Here is a 20317-nt window from a genome sequence, read left to right as displayed (position 1 = left end):
GGTCCCTGTGCATGGGCAGGACTTTTCAGGGCTGACAAGTTTCTTGAGGATTCCCCTGAAAGAGAAATAAAGATATTTCTCCTCGTTACACCTCACCTGGGGAGGCATAGTATTTTGATGCATTCCCAGGTCCCCCAGTGTTGGGACATTTGGGAATGCACCAAAATCCATGAGTGCATACTTGGGAACTCCCACACCCCAGCCATAGAGCACCTCCCTGGTGCAGAGTAACGCAATGCAGCAATTTGCACAGCATTGCGTTACTCCAGATTTATCAAACCATGCAGGGCCACACAAGGCTGCCTTGTATGACCTGAGAAATCTGACTTTAGAGTTGTGTGGCCCTTGCGCAACAGTGACACAATACATTAATAAATCTGCCCCTAAACATGGTAAACAACGCCAATTAGCAACTCTTTTGTGTGTGTAGACACTATAGTTCAGGCTTGTTTTTTATTGTCTGTGTTCTTCTCCTACTGGTATGTTGTGTGCTTCTTGCTTGCCATGTGGATTGCTTTTTGATTGTCCATTGCACGCACACAAATCTTCATCCCCATTTTCTCCTCCTGCATGCTCCAAACTGCTGCTGGTCAACTCATACCTGACTTCTGGTGCTTGAAGTGGTGTTTGACATGATAGGCCTTCAGTCCGTACAAGTAGGTTCCCTCTGGTGGTGCACCATAGTGTAGGTAGTAGTGGGTCATGTCATAGATGATGTAGCCACACAGAATACCAGACAATAATGACTTTGCTATGATATTTGGCAAGACAAGATGTGTTAATCCATAAATAGCTCCAAACAACAGTGATGCTGGCAATGGTGGGAAGACCAGCCTTGAGCCATCATAAGGAGACTGGAAGAAAACAGAAGAGACACAGCATGAGCAAAGTAGTTATAACATACAGGCATAATCACCCCACTTGAATATCAGAACATGTTTGTCCAGAGGTGTTCCTCTCTTTTCATAACTTTGAGGGATCCTCTTGTGACCAACACTCTAGAGTCTTAAGTCTGGAACAGTGGCCTAGCTCTGGAGCATTATTTTTAGTTGTTGTAGTTAGTAGTTGTGTGATGTTCTACTAAAACTGCAGTGTTGATTTGTGGTTAAATCTTTGCCACATACACAAGACTGCTGTTGAACACTTCCAGCAATTACCTTTATCTCAAGGGGTATTTGGTGTGCAAGTGTGCCAATCATGAATACAGCTAATGCTTAGAAATACATGTATGTTTTAGTTCCTACACAGACACACACACAAACTTATTTTCATACACAACAAAGTTCTGAGTGCAAGAAGCATCACACCAGAGTAAACACTTTAACCATATTATAGTTTATAGAACGTAACATATAGCTCAATGGGGGCATGGTAACACACTCAGCGATTTTCAAGGCTTTATTAATGGGCAAGTTTGACCTCATTGGTTCTATGCCTCGGCTTTCAAACCCTTTATCCATTTGAATCCCCTGATTTTCCACCCATTTGATAAGGTCCATCCCTGATTTTTGCTCAAACCTCATTGGTAGTTCACCAGTAGTCTCCACCAACACTTATGTTTCTCAATTGGTTTATGATGATGAGTAAAATGTCTTCATTAACATGGGGGCCTTTCATCTGACTTTATAGTTAATGCTTCTATGGAGGTGTCTCATGCTCCTAGTTTAGCATGTTTGGCTGCTTTTGGTGTCATTACGCTGAGCGGTTATTTCTACTATCACATGGCAGATCACATTGGCTCTCTGCACTTATTAACTGATTGGTTTTGACAGTGTGCAGATTTCGATTTTGGAATCTTATTATGGATGAAAGGAATCCATTCCACCGAATGGGGAGGAGTGAGTCAGTGAGAAATCGACAGTTAGATAGAGTAACCACCAGAAAGAGTATTACCAAAGATTAGTAACTTGTGCTTCTAATGGATACCCTTATGCCAAAGCAATACCTCCTGAGGTAGTAGGTCTGTGGAGTGGCGCAGATCAGAATATCCTACAGGACGGAATGAGCAAAGTGCCCCTCCTGACGGATCTGGCTATCAAGGCATTAGTGGTTTATGAATATATGGATTGATGCCCACATCATGACCTTACAGATGCCCAAAACAGACACTCTAGGCTAGATCACGATGTCAGGTGGACTTACCTCTGTCCGACAACGCTGCGGTCTCGGGACCACCAATCTACGGTCAGCGGTCCGGACACCGCTATTACAATGCGACTGCACATTGTGTGGTCGCGTACTCCCATTTCTCTATGGGAGCCAATGCTGCGGCCCATAAATCGGCCTTATCACAAGCTCCCATAGAGAAATGGGAGTTTCTGTTAATCACTGCACCGCATGGCAGGCACCACATGGTGCAGGGATTAACAAGGGGCACCATAGGTGCCCCCTTGGCCCTGAACTGGAGGCCACAGGGGGCACCTGGGGGCCCTGCTAGGGGCCCCCAAAGTCACTTTCCGACAAGCTTTCCATGTCAGAAAGCCCGACATGGAAAGCCTGTGTGAAACCGACATCGTAATCCCAACAGCGGAAACATAGACATTAACCTCATCGCTGCTTGAGAGATTCCTCTGCTGTGCTGGACAGCAATAAAAACGGGTGTGGTCATGACGAGCTGAGCTAGTCATGAGCCTGTAAGGGGTTAAGGGATTACGGGGCATATTCTCAAGGACTATTGCTGAGTTAACAACACTTTATTGCTGACAAAGTGTATCGCCTCATTCACAAGCTGGTGTTAACAGCCCATATCACCAGTTTACCTGCAATAGCAGCCGCTAAAAACATCGCCACAGATGACCCCCACAACTCTCGCTAATGAGATGCAGAGTAGGCATTCTAGTGCAAAAAGCCGCAACAACACCACTCCGCAACATTTTCAACGACCAGCCAGATAGGCGATAAGATCACCAAACAAGCGATAAGGCGTGTTAGCAGCAAGAAATTTACACCTGCTCTGACCTGGTGTAAAGTCAGATGACAGCCTGCACCAGAAAATGGAGCACAGCCCAGAGCCACACCTGAAGGGCAACCATGAAGCCAACAATCATGCAGCGCGGATCCCCAACAGGGCAACAACACCCACCGCCACCACCCCAGGACCCCCCAAGAGACCAACACTGAGGCAGCGCACACAAAGACAGCGACCTATAGAAAACGTACCAACCTCACAGACTCAACACCAGAGAATGTCATTGTCCACTACATGCTCAAAGGGACAACCATCCTCCGCATCCTGACCACCATTGTCTACAGGCTGACGGTACCAAAACAGCGGACAACCAACATCCCACCTCAGACAAAGCTGCTGGCTGAACTGCATATGTTAGCCTCTGGTACCCTCCAACCAACAACCACCTAAGACAGAGGAGTCACACAGCCAGCCCAATCAAGGTCCCTCACAAGGGTCATGGATGGCACCATCAGCTGGGTACCCCACTATCTATACTTCCCCCACACTGCACAAGAACAGCCGGAGACCAAGCAAGGCTTCTACGCCATAAGTGGCTTCCCACATGTGTTGGGGGCAATTGACTGCACACATGTCCTACTTGTGCACCCTGGCAACACTGCACACAATAACCACAACAGAAAGCGCACATATTCCACCAATGTCCAGGCTATATAGGGACCATAGGGGAATCTCCACCGTTGTTGCCAACCACCCAGGCAGTGTGCATGATCCCTACATCTTCCGACAGTCCATCATCAACCTGTGCTACCAGGATGGCACCCATGGAAATGTATTGCTCATTGGCAAACACCAAATGAACACGCCACACACCTCAACTCCACAATCATGCAACTCACAGCACTGGAAATGCACATGTCACAAGTTCATAAACAATATACCAAGCAACATGCATACCAACCAGACACAACATGTACATTAGAAATTAACGGCATAGCACCTCAGCCACACAAGTGCAGAATGCGGGAAGAGGTGGGGACCAGGCATGTGCGAAGGAGGCAAGTGACCTATGAATGAGAATGTACACAATGCCAAGTGTGGCATGGATGTGCTGGCCAGACTGCAGTATGCAGACCACACACATATCCATGTTGACACACACCGCTGGTGTTTGGAGTGTAGTGGACAGTGGACGCAACCATGCCACCCCAGCCACTGTGGAAGATCGAGGAAATGTAGCTTGTTATGTCCCCCCAGTAAGCGTGAGCGGAGTGGGCTGGCCTGGTATAGGCCAGCGTAGGGGTATGAATAAAAGTCACATAACTCTGGCCGTGGTTCTCTTCCGCACTGCCCTTCTCTGCCAGAGCGGCGCCTTTCACAAGGCTGTCGCCGTCGCCGTAATGCGGGGTTGCCTGTGATCCTGTGCGCCTGCTGCACCCCGGGATGCTGGTCACTGAACCAGTCTTGCCCCCCCCCCTGTGCACCCAGGCCTCAATGCCCACCAGCCAACACCGGCGTGTGTCGTAGAGGGCCCACCACATGCCGGTGCAAGCTCCAAGGCCGTGGCCTATGACCTTGACAGCCTCCTCAGACAATCACGGCCTCCGCAACACATGCCCGCAGTACTCCTTTCTCATTGACGTACTCTACCGGCATATACAGTGGTCTAGTAGGTCACACATTTGGAACTGAGTCTTGATTACACCATGGCAGAGAATATTCCTTATGACAGAGAATATGTCACTATACTCCCTTTGATGTGGTGCCACCAGGTCTGTGCATAGCATTACAACCACACTTGTCTGTGGGCCCACGTGGACTACTGCCCTCGGGCCACACTGCGCTCGAGTAGATCACACATTTGGAACTGAGTCTTGATTTAGCAATGTCGAGTTCATATCATTGTACCGACATCATCGCAGACTGCATCCACTCTCAGCTACAGTGCCACTAAGTCTGTTCCCCGACATTCATGGACATTCTCTGGTCGAACTTTGGTGGCGTCTGAGTCTATGGACTAGGGGGTAGTTTTCATCCTCATGTAGCTGATACCGAATTGGTGGTGAAAACGAGGCTGTAGCATTCCACTTCTCAATTTGCCACTTCCGGATGGCTTCTGCCCTCTGCATCATGCCCAGGAGGACACGTTTCACTGTCCCCCGCAACCTTCGCCCACATTCACCTCGGACATTGATGAGGACCCGCTCAGTCCACGTGGCCCTACCTCAGTTCACAGCAAGTCACCGTCCCGTGGCGGTGTGCCCGTGCCGACCGCAGTGCATCTGGGGCCACTAACTCTGTGCTGGTAAAGTCAGGGACCCTTTTTTCTGAGATATTGGAAGGCCTCTGAGACGATGGCCTTGGGGTCATAGACGCCATGTGTCTGTGGCCCTGCACTGTCCGCTGCCTCCGCCCTCAACTGCGGTCCACCAGGGTTCACACATCAATTAGAGTGCTGACCGGCCCGTATGTCGCATCACCGCAGGAGGCACACGCCACCACCGCCAGGACCACCACCAACTGCCAGAATCGCAACAGTTATACTGGCAGACTGACTGAGTTGCTCACACCTGTTGTGGGTGTCATCCTCTGCCTGATACCCTGCTCAGCAATCCAGGTGCCACTAACTCAGTGCACCACAACCCATGTACCGTTACAGATTGAGTTTTGTGCTGTGGAAAGGTTATGCAGCAATGTCACCTCAGGCAGTGTGGGAGACCTGGGACGATGATGAGGAAGATGATGCAGGTGTAACACACCCCACTGCAGCTGCATCAGGTATTCCCCGATGGGACACATTCCTAGACAATTCATTCACATGGACACGCTCAGTTCTAATGCCCCAACTTCAGTGCTCAGTAGCTCACGGACACTACTGTTTGCTTATTGGGTGTCTCCTGTGCTTGCTCCAGCCACCACCATGATGCTTCGCTGTAGTTTCTGTAATGCTGATGTGTTCCGTTTTGATATTGATCACTGTTCAAGTTGTTGCCAGCACCAACCACTCTGTGATTGCTGGCTTACACTCACCCCACACACATCCAGCACAGGCGTCACTGTACATGAGTGCCCTGGGCCCTATGACATTGCATTGTGCTGTGTCCAGCGGACGCAGACATGTCACCGGAGGCAGCGCGTTAGAGCTTGGACATGTAGTTTGGTCGTCACCCACACAATACGTAAGGGGAGTGGGCTGGGCTGTCGTACGCAGGTCCAGCACAGCTGTGTGACTAATAATAGCGGGGCTCTGGGCGTGGTTCAGTACAGATAATGTTCAAATGCATGTGTCTGTCGCAGTGTGGGTCTCCTTTGTGGGGTGTAGGTGGTCCATTAAGGGAATGAGACACCCAAGTATGTGATCTAGTCCATGAGCTCTGACCCCCCCACACCTGTTCGGCCACCTCCTTTTGGTATTCTGACACCTGGCATTGGGATGCCATGTGTGGGTCGGTGAAGTGTTGGGAGCCAGCCATGCTTGCGGGTGCTTCCCGCTGTGTGGTCTGTTGCAGGGGCTGTGCTCTCCCCTATGTAGTTTGGCTGCCCTGGTCCTGGTGATGAGTTGCGTGGGATGTCCATGGGCTGTTGTAGGGCGTCGGTGTCGAAGGTGTGGTGGTCCTCTTCATCATCACTAATGGGTGGTCTGGTCTGCTCTGCTGGAGGTGTTGCGTGTTCCTCTGTAATGTGAAGGGGAGATGCATGTTGACATTGTGTTGACATGTATGTTGGCGCATTGTTCTTGTTTACATGCAGACTGTGTGACAATGTACATTGTGTCGGTTTTGGAGGTGCAGGATTTAGAAGCTTGACAGTGTACATTTGGACTACATGACGGATGTGAGGTTGTACGCGTACATTTCCATCTCACAGTTTTCAGCTCTGTCAGATGTAGTTGGCCTGTTTCAGCGCATGTGCGAAGCCGGTTGTGTCCTCTGTTCTGCAGTGTCGGGGTTGCACATTGTACCACATTGTCGTCAAGGTGGATGTGCTGTCATTGCTATGTGTGTGCGCTGCAGTGTGCCACGGGGATCAGGGCCATGATTCCAGGGTCATTGTGGGTGTACAGTGTGCTACATATCGTTGTGCATGTGCGCCATTGTGCCCATCTCTCCCCGTCCCCCCAGTCCCTGGTCGTTACTCACCCTGTTGATGTTGTGTCAGGTTCTCCCGAGCTGTGTCCGGACACCCGACTCCTTGCACCGTCTCCACACTGATGACTGTGGCCTCCGTTTCCACCAGCTCCTCCAGTGGCGCAGGACTCCAACCTCCTGTCGCCGTTGCTACCTTCCTGTTGGCAGCAGCTTTGTGCCTGGTTTAGATTTTCCCATCATGCCAGCGCCTCTTGGCCTCCTCCATTGGCCTCCTCGACACTCCCGACTGCATTCACGGTGGTCTGATTGTGGGTCAGTTGATGGTAGTGTTCTGTCACTTCTGTGACGCTGATCTGGTTTTCCTGCAGACTGCCCCCATCTTCCTCTCCCTCTTCTCCTTGGCCTTCCCTGACCTCGTTGTTCCTTGCTGGTGGTCTGTGGGGCTTGTGGCGTTCACGTTGGCCTCTGCACTCGTTCTGGGTGCATCCATGTTGCTACACACTTTGGATTGCTTTGGGTGTGTTGTTTTTGTGGCTTTTATAGTGCCTTTTCCCGCCAGAAGCGTGGAATTTGTAGGCCTGCCGCTGATTTTCGCAGCTTTTTGTATCGCGATTTGCCTCATCGCAAGTTTTCTTGTGTTCCTGTTTCGCATTTTTGCGGCGTCGCGTTGACTTTATCGCGGTCATTTGACGTGTTGTCGGGGGCCTAGCGCATGGTGCCTCCGTGTTGTGAATTTTTAGTTAAAACAGCGTAATTTTCCTGCGAAAGACTGCGATGTTGAATGTTGCGTTAAGTTACTTTTGCGATGGTTGTCACATGTTCTTGTGAATATGCCCCTACGTGCCTGTTCCAACTGGCCAACAGGCTCCTTGAGCCCATCGGAATCCAGCCGGAATGACTGGCTGGTTTCACTTTTGGCCACCGGCATTGTAATGCTGTGGGCAAAAGTGAAACCTACGATGTGAGTCTGAAAGCCTTTCCGACTCACATCGTAATCAGCCCATCTGTGTTCAAATACAGTGATTGGAACCCTGGCTCTTGTCGGATGAGCCTTCAGTCCTACTGGGGGCTGCTTCTTAGCCAACGTGTAGCAGATCTTTATACAGAGAACTATCTACCTTGCTATGGTTCTTTTCTGCACTGCCTTACCCTTTTTTGCTCCTAAAATCCCACAAAAAGGTGATCATCCATCCAATGGTCCTTTGTATGATCGATATAAAAGTTCAAACCTTTTTTAGAGTCCAAACTATAGAGTCTCTCTTCTTGAGAAAGGTGACGTGGAGAAAAAATGCCAGAAGACATTATCCAACTTGAAAGGCTGTCACAACTTTAGGAAAACATGCCACTCTAGTCCGCAACACCAGTCTGTCTGGCAAGAAGGTGATATATAGAAAGTGAACAGACAGAACTTGTATCTCATTCACGTGACAAGCTGAGGTTATAACTGTGAGGAAGACTGTTTTGAGATTCAGAAGTCTCAAAGGGCAGCTGTGCATAGACTTGAATGGAGTACACACCAGGAAAACGAGGACCAAATTAGGGTTCCACTGCAGCATTACAAAATTCTTGAGTAGAAAAGTGGGCCAAAACTTTAAGGAAACGCATCACAACCAGTGACTTAAACTAGGATGTCTGGTCTGGTAAACAGAAAAGGTTGAAAGGGCTGACAAGTAACATTTAACTGTGCCAACAGTAAATCCTTGCTGGGCGAAAGACTGCACAAAAAGTAAAACATTAAACAACTTAGCTTGTTGTGGATCTGTGTGCCAAGAATTGCAGCAGGCCACAAACGTATCCCAATGTCCAAGATAAACAGATTTTGTAGATGGGCACTTTGGGGCTAGAATAACATTCACTACTGCAGATGGAAGATCAAAGGAAGACAACAGTCGCCGTTGAATCTTGATGCATGGAGACATAGGTTGGGCAGACCCGGCAGCAAGCTCCTGCCCTGCTGGGGTAGCCTGATCAGGGGACATATGCTCACCGCCCAACAGTTCTGGGTACCACACACTCCTGACCAGATCAACTGCCACTAGGATGACATGGACACAGTCATTTCTAGTCTTCTTCTGAACTTGCACAGGAGAGAAAGAGGCAGGAAGGTAAACAGGAATCCTGAGCCCACTCCAATAGTAAAGCGTCTCTAAGAGAGAGCCTTCTTGGGAACTCAAACGTGTACACTTGTTGACACTGTGGTGGCAAAGAGATCTAGCCAGGACTCTTCCATTCCTGTAACATGCCCTGCGTTACCTCCGGATGCAGCTGCCATTTGTGATCCATGAAGCGTTGCTGACTGAGTTCGTCTACCCTGGCATTTAGAGATCATGCCAGGTTTTTCATGACCAGGGAGAGCCCTGTCAATTCAGTCAGTTCCAAGGTTGCAAGTCCTTATAACGCAGAACCGAAGACCACAATCAGTCCTGCTTGTTGCAGTATCACATGGTGGTGGTACTGTCTGTGTGGATCTGAACAAGTCTCCCTTCAATGGAAAATGGGAATCCCTTCAAGACCAAGCATATGGCTTGCTGCCCCCACATATTGATGTGTAGACAGGTCTCTGCCGGAGATCAAAGTCCTCTGATTTCTACCTCTCCCAGATGACCTCCTAAAGCCCAAGAACGTTGTGTTAGTCACCACCACCAGCTGGGTGGAGTTAGGAGAGGGGCCTGCTGCTGGTCCAATTGAGGTAGAACAGCAGGTTTTTTGAAGTCTCCTTCAAGTCCTAGTTGGAACTGACAGGTCCTCTTAGTGTTGAGCCCACTAAGATTTCAGGTCCCTCTGCAGAGCCCACATGTGCCATCTTATGTAGTCAACCAGTAGGATGCAGGAGGTCAAATGGCCAAGAAGTCGCAGAGCCACTTTCACTGAGACCCATGACTAAGGCTGAAACATTGGGATCATAGCCTGAATATCCTGGACTATTTGAACCAGAGGATACCTCTGATGAACGGGAGTGTCTGCAAAGGAGTCAGGTGTGACTTTGGCATGTTGATTGAAAACAAAGGCGTTAAGAGGTTTGCTGTCATCTAGAGATGGTCTTTGACTGACTGTGCTTTCAACAGTCAGTTTTCAAGGTGGGGGAAGACTAGCATCCTGAACCTCCGAAGGTGTGCTGCAACACCGCCATCACTTTTGTAAACACCTGAGGGGTACCGGTAAGGCTAAAAGGGAGCACAGAGAACTGAAAATGCACCTTAAACTACAGGTAATCCATGTGGTACTACCAGATGGGAATGTGAAAATAGGCATCCTGCTGGTACAACTCTACCATCCAGTCTTCTGGATCCAAGGAACACAGAACTTGGGCCAATGTAAGCATCCTGAATTTGTCCTTATTCAGGAAGAAATTGAGAGGACAAAGATCTAAAATAGTACTGTAGTGACTTGGTCCATACAGATTGTAGAGTTTCATGAGTATTTATTGTAGTATTTACAATTCCGGTAGTTCAACCCCATCAGGAGCAGCAGCATGCTGCTCAGCCCTTCTCCAACTGTAGTCTCTGACCCCCAACATTCCATATTACATCATTCTAGGAGGAACTCACTGGCAGAGCATGAACACATTGAAACCAGGATACAACATATCTTCCTTTCTTCCAAAAGGAAAACAGAAAAGAACACCATAACAGAGAAATAAGAAGCTAAATGCAGAAGCTATATGAACGAAAGAGAATAGAGAGACCCAGGGAGAGACAAGAAGAGCAGTAGGAGAATGAAAGGAAACAATAGAAATTTGAGCAAACAAATACATTTTAAACCATTACCCATCCTCCCTTCTTTATATAACCAAAGAAAAGAAAGAGACAGAAAAAAACAATAATAGAGTAGGAAGAGAAGCTATCAATGACTACCACCTGCACACCTACTGGCGAGACAGGTATGCGAGGAGGCAAGTCAGAGCAAGAGGAAAACAGAAGACAGAGAAGCAGAGAAATACAAGTGATTACACATACTTCTCCATCACATAATGAAGACCAAATCCAAATAGAGAACAGCACTGGGCTATAGTGTTGATAATGACACATGAACATAAAAAACAAACGCCCAGTGTAACGTAATCCATGCACTATGGAAATGGGACTGGAACCCAAACCATACACCCAATAAAGGTAACAACTCGCTTGTGCATGGGTAACCTCGAGAGGAGGTAAAACATTGTGCACTGTTGCAATAAAGAAACACCCACACTGGAAAACGTGTACTGTGTAATGAAGGTAAGAGACGGTGTGAGACACATCTCGAAAGGTCAAGTGTTGTGCACTGCGTAGTGGGACAAAGACCCACGTGAGACACCTCGTGAAGGGGCAAAAACATTGTATACTGTAGCAATGGGACTGAAACCCACGCTATACACTTAGTGTAAAGACACCTCGCATGGAGGTAATAACATTGTGTACTCCGTGATGTGGCTGAAACCCTCACAACACCCTATGTAGAGTAAAAGTATGAGAAATAGTCTACAAGCGAAATTAAGTAAAAGTCTCTTGGTCTGCATCATAACGTAGAGACTGAAAGTACTGTACACCCTGTGTGGGGTAAAGTACACTAGAAAAGCTGTGAAAATGTGCTGTACTAGATAATCATGTCCAATAAACTCTGCACAAATTTAAAACCGTAACCTAATTGGTTCTGCAGCTGAGAATGCGATAAAGCACACTTGTAAATAGAGTCAATAAAGACATTGAATCATAAAGGATCGTGCATTAGAGAACAGAGAACACTGGCACTACAGTAAAATACAGCATTAGAACATAGGAAATAAGCAACTCTGAGCAAGTACACCTGGGAACCTCTGATGAGCGACTCCTCACCCGAAATACCAAACAGCTGCCAAAGATGCTTTCAAGGACAAAGAGTCAAAGATTACGGGGATTGAGTGTAAACGCAGCTGAGAAACTTCCAGAGTGCCAAACAGTCACTAGGCACAGGGCGGACATAATGGCAAAAGAAAAGACCAGACAGTCTGGCAAAAGTAAATTGCCTTCCATTTGCCCTAAAAACGAAAGAATGCAGATGACCAAAAGTACCAAAAGTATCTTGAATTGAAAAGTTCTGCGGACGGTGTAGCTGCCAGGGTGTTAAGCATCCGCACAACATGGACGGAGGCTGCGTCCACTTAGTCGTCGTCCATGTCACTGTTGGCAGGGGGATTGGGCAGCGACTCCAACTGTCTTACCCTTCTGGGTGGGCCACGATGCTTCTTCTTCGGTGCCGACAGACACACGCTTGCAAGGTGGTTGGCTTTTCCGCATGCGCTGCAGATCTTGCCTTGTGCCGGGCATGCTCCATTGTGGGGCGTCGCACCTCCGCACCACATGCAGGCGCGGCCTTGGGAGGGCTGAGCCGGTCTTGGTTTTCCATGCCGGGGTTGTTTCGTGCGGTTCTCGGTGGCAACGGTCTTGAGGGCGCACACTGGCTCTGTCTTGATTGCGACCGCCGGGCTTTGGCTCCATGTACGCGGCTCTGGCCTTGGATAACTCCTTGGATCGCCCTAGTGCAAGGATGTCGCGCATGGGCATATTGTCCGTTTCCAATACCCTCTTGCACAGCTTCAAAGACGCGCAGCCCTGGATGAATGGGGCGCGGATATCGTCGTCAACATCGGGGAGAGTGCACGTGCTGGCAAGCTTCTTCAATCTTGCATAAAAGACGTCTACAGACTCTTCCGGGAGCTGGCGGGCCTAGCGGAGCAAAAACCTTTCATAGTCAGCGCTGGCGAAGGGTTCAAAATACGCCGTGATTGCGTTGCGCATCATGGCGTATGTTCTGGGCGGGCACCACGTCTTTCGATATGTCGTGGATCGCCTCTCCTCCGAGGTGCAACAGCATGGCACGCCGCAGCACAACCGCGACTTCTGCCGCCACGAAATAGTTCTCTAGGCGTTCTACCCATTTCTTCCACCGTGCAGCTAGCGACGGCGGTGTGCCGGTGACTGTGAACGGCTCCAGGGGGGGACGGTGGTCATGGCTGCTGAGGACGGGAGTAGGCGGCAGGGGCCTCAACTGCAAACCTCAGGGAGAGATACACCAGCCTTCCAGGCGCTGTTAGCGGGCTAGCTGGGCTGCACAGATGACCAGACACCCTTGGGCGAGTAGAAGGAGCGATCAGGGGCCTTGAAACAGGCAGATCGGCATCTCACGCGTGAGAAATAGCAGGTCCGGGTCCGTCGCGTTGCACGCGAGATGCGTGAGAGATGGAGTGCCCAGCGCCAGCAGCGTTGCCGGCTGCGTTGCTCCGCATGTGCCGTTTCCGCGGAGGTAGAAGGCCGCCGGGCAGGTGGGAGGCGGTCGCTGGGCCTGGAGGGACTGCTGGGATCGTGGCCAGACCGGTGAGGCAGCCGGAGCGCCGGGACATGCGCGCGCTCACCTCGGAACCGCTTGGCACCACCGCCGGGCAGGAGAGGCGGGACCGCGGTGGAGAGAGCGCTCCAGCGAGGCCGGGACACCGAAGGAGGCAGGCGGTGAGTCCGGGTAGAGCACGCTCGGCGCAGGGGCAACTGGGGCCACACTCTGCAATGCGGCACGTTGAAAGCTGGAACGGGCGCCAGTGGGGAGGGACCCCACAGAGGCTACGGCAATCCGCTCCTTGGGCAAGAGCGTGATTTAGCCTTGCACGCGATGGGATGGCGAGACCACCTCGTCGCCAATGTAGTGTTGCGACCTGGGGCCTAGAAATTCCGCACACACCACACATTGGCTTCACTGGTGGCCAGTTACAACTCTGGTCACGCCCAGTTTTTACTTCATCGAAAGCATTCTCTTATTAGCGCATTTTCAGTGGTGCGCACACTTATAATTGCTGAGTCTTTTCTTTCGAAGGCATTCCACTTTGAAAGCTCATACACAGTTCTTGTTTCTGGAAGTGCATACTTATTTTTGATATACTTTGGAGCTCTACTGTTTATTTACCTTGTTCTTTTCTTTGTTCAGCTTCTCAGTGATGTGCACATTTTAAACTTGCTCATTTGAAATTCTATTCATTTTCTGGAAAAGTTTTAGTTATTTATCTTTGACTTTTCTTCATTTCTTTATTTATTCAGAATCTAGACATGGCTAATGCGCAAATTTGTAATCAACCCACAGTTTTTCTACAAATTCCAGGTAAGCCTAAATTGGAATGGAAGAAGTGGTTTGAAAGTTTTGAAAATTACATTGTGGCTATTGACGGATCCAAATTTTCCCCTGAAAGATTAAAGGCCATCTTATTCAGTTTTTTGGGTTCTGCTGCTATTGAAATGTTCAAGAACTTAATTCCTATTGCACCACCTAGTGGTGGTGGTGAAGGATGGAACGTTTATAAAGAAGCTGTAGCCAGACTTGAGAAACAATTTCAAGATGAGCCTAATGTCCTTATTGAAAGACATGCATTTCATAAAAGGAAGCAATTTCCTGATGAGACCATTGAAGAATATGTTGCTGCATTAAGAGTCTTAGCTGCTAATTGCGACTATGGAGCAACTGTTAGCTCATTTTTAGAATATGATTGTGCCATCCTTAGAATCATATGATGTAACTTAGAATTATTAAGGTTTGCTTTCTGTGGAGAAAACGGTTGGATTTGGAAGAGTTGGGCTGTTTGCCCTGCTGCTCCTGTGGGTCTATGGTTTATGAATTAAATAAACTGTATTAATACCACAATATCAACTGCAGCCCATCTTTATAGTATGTCTGTGTAATAAAGGTGAAATGACTGTCTGGTTTGTGATTGGCTGGAGCTGGCTGGTGTGCCTGGCTCCAGGAGTCAGGATGGGTCTGCCAGGGTGGTGAATAGAGAGATTGAGAGCCAGATGGGTGGGAGGAGTGCACCTGGGACCTGAATAGGGCTGGCTTTCCCTACACAATGCTGGCTCCGCCCCCTGTGGTGCGACTGATGACCCTAGCCTGGCCAGTGAATGGGGAGAGGGGCTGGACACAACAGAGTGCTCCAAAACCAGCTGTGTCTGGTTCCCCCCCCCCCCACCCTGCAGCCTGAGACGAAGGATTCCTGTGTATAAGAAGGGGCTGTGACCCCATGCAAAATGTTCTTCTGTGTCCTAACTTGAGGGGACCGCCACTGGGGACTGCCTCCCTGCCTGGAGGGCCCTGTGAGCTGGCCCCTGGGCCCAGCCTTTGCCCCCCTGCCTTCCTAAGGACTTTTTGCTGAACTTTCCCTGGACTTTGGGGAACCTAGGGCTTGGGAGCGCTTTGCTTTTATTTTCTTATCCTATTCTAGGAGGTTCTGCAGCGTCACGCTGGTGGTGGAGAGCGAGGAATCCACCCCGTTTATTTGCCGTACTAGTGAAATTGTTGGCAGGTGCCCACCCTGCATGGTGTGCCTAGCGGGAGCCTACCCCGCGTATTTGTACTTTTCTTAACCCCTGACGGGTGCCCACCCCACCAGGGACTTGTGCCTCTTACTCGGGTGCCTACCCCGTGTAAACCACCGCGACCCGAGCCGCGAGATGAATCATCTCCGGGCCGCTGCCTAGCGCGACCCAGAAGTACAGTTCCAAAACCGGAAGCTGACGGGAGCTCACCACGCGCTCCGGTGCGAGAGCGAAAAGGGAAGAGGACGCCAGCGCCGGCTCGAGCAGGGCTCCCCTGAGGAAAGGGAGAGCCCCGCTTGGCGCCTGGTGACCGGTGCCGGGAATCACCGGCAGAAGTCAGCCTGCAACCCAGGAGCGAAACGCCGCCCAGGAGCACCCAGTGAGTGGGGCTCATTTGCAAAGGGGAGGGGAGTGTGAAGGGGCACACTGCTGGTGCCCGCCCCACCTCCTGCCCGTTCTCACTACGTGGGGGGCACATCTTCTGAGCGGCCCCGGAGGGCAGCGGGCCGCTCCACTGTTTAGTTTGGCCATTGTTCTCTGAGTCCCCCGAGCGGGACTCTAACGTGATCTGGGGCATTTCTGGTGGTAGAGCGGCCCCGGCTGGCAGCGGGCCGCTCCCCCAACCAGGCAGCATTTGTTAGAGCCCACGTGGCTCCACCAACGATGGGGGCATTTTGTTATTTTGAGCCCGAGAGGCTCCAACGTCGGGGGCATTTCTTTGGCTAGCCGAGCGGCCCCGGCTGGCTGCGGGCAACCCCCCCACCCCAGCGAGGCAGCATTTGTTAGAGCCCACAAGGCCCCTGAGGGCCCAGTTGTTTAGAGCCCACGAGGCTCCCGGGCCCATTGCTATTTAGAGCCCACGAGGCTCCCGGCCCATTGTTGTTTAGAGCCCAGAGGAGGCTCAGTAGGCACGCTGGTGCCCATATGCAGTTCCATAGCTGCCCAGCACTTAGTGGGCAGCTGCTACGTTTAGGCCCTGAGAACTGTTGCGCATTCTTCTTTGGCTGCGCAGCCAGCCCAGACATTCTGGACATTGGGCCTATGAGCCCCTGAGAGGCCAAGTTGGCCTGGGGTCAGTTATGTGATTTGTGGCGTAAATGTGATTACCTGCCTAATGTGATTTCTGCATCATATGCAATGCATTATGCCTATACCTCTAAATGTATTTTTATGCTCAGGAGGTTGTTTTTCCTAGCATAGGTTATGCTAGTGCAGGGGTCTCCAACCTTTTCTGTAGTGAGAGCTACTTCTGATCAGTAAAAATAGTCGTGAGCTACTAAAGGCCGAGCAACTCGCGCATTTTTCTGAGACATCCCCCCACACCCAGCTTCATTAACTTTAAGCCTAATTACTGCTGTTCATCAGGGAAGACAAGGAAACACTTCCCACATAGGATCACAAACCAAAGAAAACATGTCCAACTACCCACGGTACACATGCCATAGCTTGCTGACCATGTAGGTAAGTGCTTCAGTGCCACACATTGGATTAGTAAGCGCTAGAATAGATAAAAAGCTGCAACAGAAGGCCTCCCCTTACTTCATTATCAAATAAAGTAAAGTAAACAAAGGGAGAAAAGTTATGTTACAAGTGAATACATATTACTTTTTTTTCATGCTTGGGCCTTTGCAAACTATTAAAACAGCAGCAAATGGCCGGTATTTGGAAAGGTGGCAAACCTAGTTTCACTATAAAGCACTTCACTCAGTTCTATAACACATACTTCAACTCTACAAAGTCCAGAAAATGCATAGCCATAGTTCTTCACTCTGTTCAGCCCAGCAACATACTGTCTGCTAAGCCTTCCGCTCTCTGCCCAGTCTTCTACTTCCAGAAATCCATCTCCAATCTCTTGGCAGCCTTTTATTTAATCAAACCCATAATTTGCAGTCTATTTTACAAGGGCTTACTTTGCAGTCTAGCTTTCACCCCTAACTCAATTATGTTCTCACACTTCGTCCTGCACTTCACAGATTTCAGATGTCAGCATTTTCTGCATCCTACACTAAGCACATCTCCATTTTCTCAAAAGCCATTCACTAACAGTACAGCTGTCCTCTGCGCACACTTGCTACATACCCATAAGGCACACAGGTGTAAACCTCTTCAAAAAATGTTTTGAATGTGAGGGCATCAATCTTGTTGTGTACTATCCCAGCCATGGTGCTTCACCTGCTCAAAATGTTGAGGGCTGCCAGTGCATACTTGAATTCATTTTACTATTCTTTGTCTCAAAAACCATTGTGCTCTGTCTGATAATTGTTTGGTCTGCGCACCGCTAACAAAATGTTTGATGGGTCCCTACTCATCTGGAGCCTGTGCCTTACTGCAAAAGTAGGAGATTGGAAAGTAAAAATGTATTTTCCCTTCTCACATTGTGTGGCATGAATTTTGCAGTCTGGACATTAAAAAGCAGAGAAGAACAAGACAAAAACTCATCAAAGGGACTCCGTCTTTGACTGGTGGCAATGCCCTGTTTCTGCATGTTTACACATATGTTGCAGAATGGAAATATGCAAAGCAAGAGGCACACAGCCTTCATGTTTAAAAAAAATATACATTTAATAATGTTGACAGTGCAAGTACATATTTTCAATGCACTGTTATACTTGGCCCAAGTCTGACCTTCATTTTAAAACTGCCCCACAGTTAAATTACAAAAATGAAGCTCAGTGCATATGAGGCCCTTTGATTGCAATATCCGCTGCCACCGCACTTTTACTATTGAAGAAAGAATGTAAAGCGCGGTGGCTGCCAACGTTCCTTGCATGCTCGGAGCAGCTTTCTCTGTCTACTTCAGGCAAATATATAGCGCGGTGTAGTAATCAGTGAAAACTTTCACTGAATATTACACCACGCTATATAGTTGCCTGAAGTAGACAGTGAAGAGTTTTATTGCTGGCAAGGATTTTTTTGTTATCTGCCACCGTGTTTTACTAATGACGGCAGGCAAATAAAAAAGCGCCGCAGCTGCCCAGTGCATGCAACGACTTCTAATTCAGGTAGATGTAAAGTGCTGTTGCAGCCCATATTAAACTCAAAGTTCCTTGCATGCACGGAGCCACTTTCACTGACTACAACGCGCAGGAAAAATGAAAGCGTGGTGAAGTCAGCTCCGGGCATGCAAGGAACTTGCATTTTAGCACCGGCTGCCACTAGCAGCCCAGTGCCTGCAAGCACCTTTGATCTTAACGTCGCCTGCCACCGCACATTATTTTTTAATGCAGATCTAAAGCGCGGTGGGAGCCGACGTTCAAACCAAAGGGCCTTGCTTGCATGGGGTTAATTTTAACAAATCACTATGCTGCTGCTCGGCCACGGGCCATCTTACCTTGCAGTAACTCCCGGAGGATCAAATAGGAAATACGAAGCACGACGCCAGCCTGGAAAAAAGAGGTGGTGCGTGACTTCAGGAAGCGTGACTTCAGGAAGAACGTCACGTTCTTCAGCCCGCCCCGCCCCAGCAAAGCTCACTTTAGCCAATCTGAGGAGCTGGTTTGAGTGAAGGCGGGCAGGAGCTGATTCCCATAAAAGAGAATGATGTAATACAAAATAAAATGCGAAATCACGTCTTAATTAGATAGGAGACACGAGCTACTCCCAGAGGGTCGGTGAGCTACCAGTAGCTCGTTATCGACCGGTTGGAGACCCCTGTGCTAGTGAGTTCATGGTTCCCTGCGTGATATATGCCTAAGGTGGTTAGGAATGCGTAGTGTGTACTTACCTTTTACCAGTGGTTTCTGGTTAGGTGCTACAGTTGTTATTTGGTGCTACAATTATCCTATGTTCTAAGTGCTATTCCTACAAAGTGCTATTTCTACAAAGTGCTAGTTCTACCAAGTGCTTATTCCTGACAGTGGTCCATGTGGCCCTGTCCTGTGTATATAATCCCCTGTAAATTCCGCCCGTGCCAGTGGCACAGTGTAAATTGTGTGTTTATTATCGAATGTGTTTGGTATAATACAAAGGTTATTTTTATATATAACCTTGTAGATAATAGAAACTTTATTTGAATATAAAATATCCATAAAAGTACAGGTAAAAAGATACCAGCAGCAGGTAAGGTTGTTATAAAATAGCAAGCATAAAAACAGTGAGTAAATAAAAACTTCCAAATTGCATTAGCGGACTTCAATGGCATACATGTGTTAAAAAAGAAAGGCAAAATAAGAACAACAACCGTGTCAACATTAGCATTTGGGCAAAAGAGAAAAAAAAGGGCTCAACGAAAGCTGTGTTAAACTGATGGATGCAATCAAATGGTCGACAGCTAGCAGCAGAATGTAAGAAAGTGCAGTCAAATGCAACCAACTTTAGCAGCATATAATAAAGTGCAGTTTAATGTAAAGTATATGCCTTTAAGATAAAACCATTGACCAGCCCTTCTAGTTGTTAAGAAAAATAACAGTATGCATAGCGTATGAGGGTTGTAAGGCCTATATTTAAGGCTGTATTTTTTGGATTCAGAGCTGCAATTACTGCCTGTCTGCAGGTCCGGGTTCCCAGCCTGTTCCACTCAACTTTCAGTTTTCTTCTGCGCTGTGGCGCAATTGTGGGGCAGAGACAGACTACATGCTCTAAGGTTTCAGCCACCTTACCACACCCCCTGCACATTACATCTTCTGACGAACGACGCCAGTGAGGTAAATCCTTTAGAAATTGCCAGTCACCCAGTCTAAGAGCCAAGAAACTAAGCTTTAAGTACAAGGGGTAGGTGCAAGACAGGTAGGGGAGGGGTGTGGCCAGCCCATTGGAGGACATTATTGCCCATGCATGTTTGCGTTTAGCGAATTGAGCTTTATCAGCAATTCGAGACCTCAGTCGAATACGTTTCTTATTGCTGATTTTAAAAACGGCCTTACTAGGGTTGAGATCCCATAGTTCACCCACAGATAGTTGTTTAACTGCCTCCTTGAAAAAACAACCATAAGACCCCCCTGAATTTGTCTGAGTAATATCTGACCAAAGTAGTGACTCTAGGGTACCTGGCTCTGCTCGTCTTAGTTTGTGGC

At 48.7% G+C, this 20317-nt stretch overlaps 1 protein-coding gene across 1 annotated transcript in view; it reads right to left on the bottom strand.

The window, feature by feature from the left end:
• Window positions 1-20317, bottom strand: part of FA2H (fatty acid 2-hydroxylase) — an 824473-nt gene that overhangs the window by 82219 nt on the left and 721937 nt on the right. The window contains exon 6 of the mRNA XM_086945227.1: window positions 602-854. Within this exon, the coding sequence (XP_086801353.1) occupies window positions 602-854 (253 nt within the window). The remainder of the gene's footprint in view (window positions 1-601; window positions 855-20317) is intronic.

The sequence above is a fragment of the Lissotriton vulgaris genome, chromosome 12 (genome assembly GCF_964263255.1).
Source record: "Lissotriton vulgaris chromosome 12, aLisVul1.2, whole genome shotgun sequence".
NCBI lineage: Eukaryota > Metazoa > Chordata > Amphibia > Caudata > Salamandridae > Lissotriton > Lissotriton vulgaris.
Note: the sequence above shows the minus strand (reverse complement) of the source record. Positions and strands in the feature narration are given on the sequence as shown.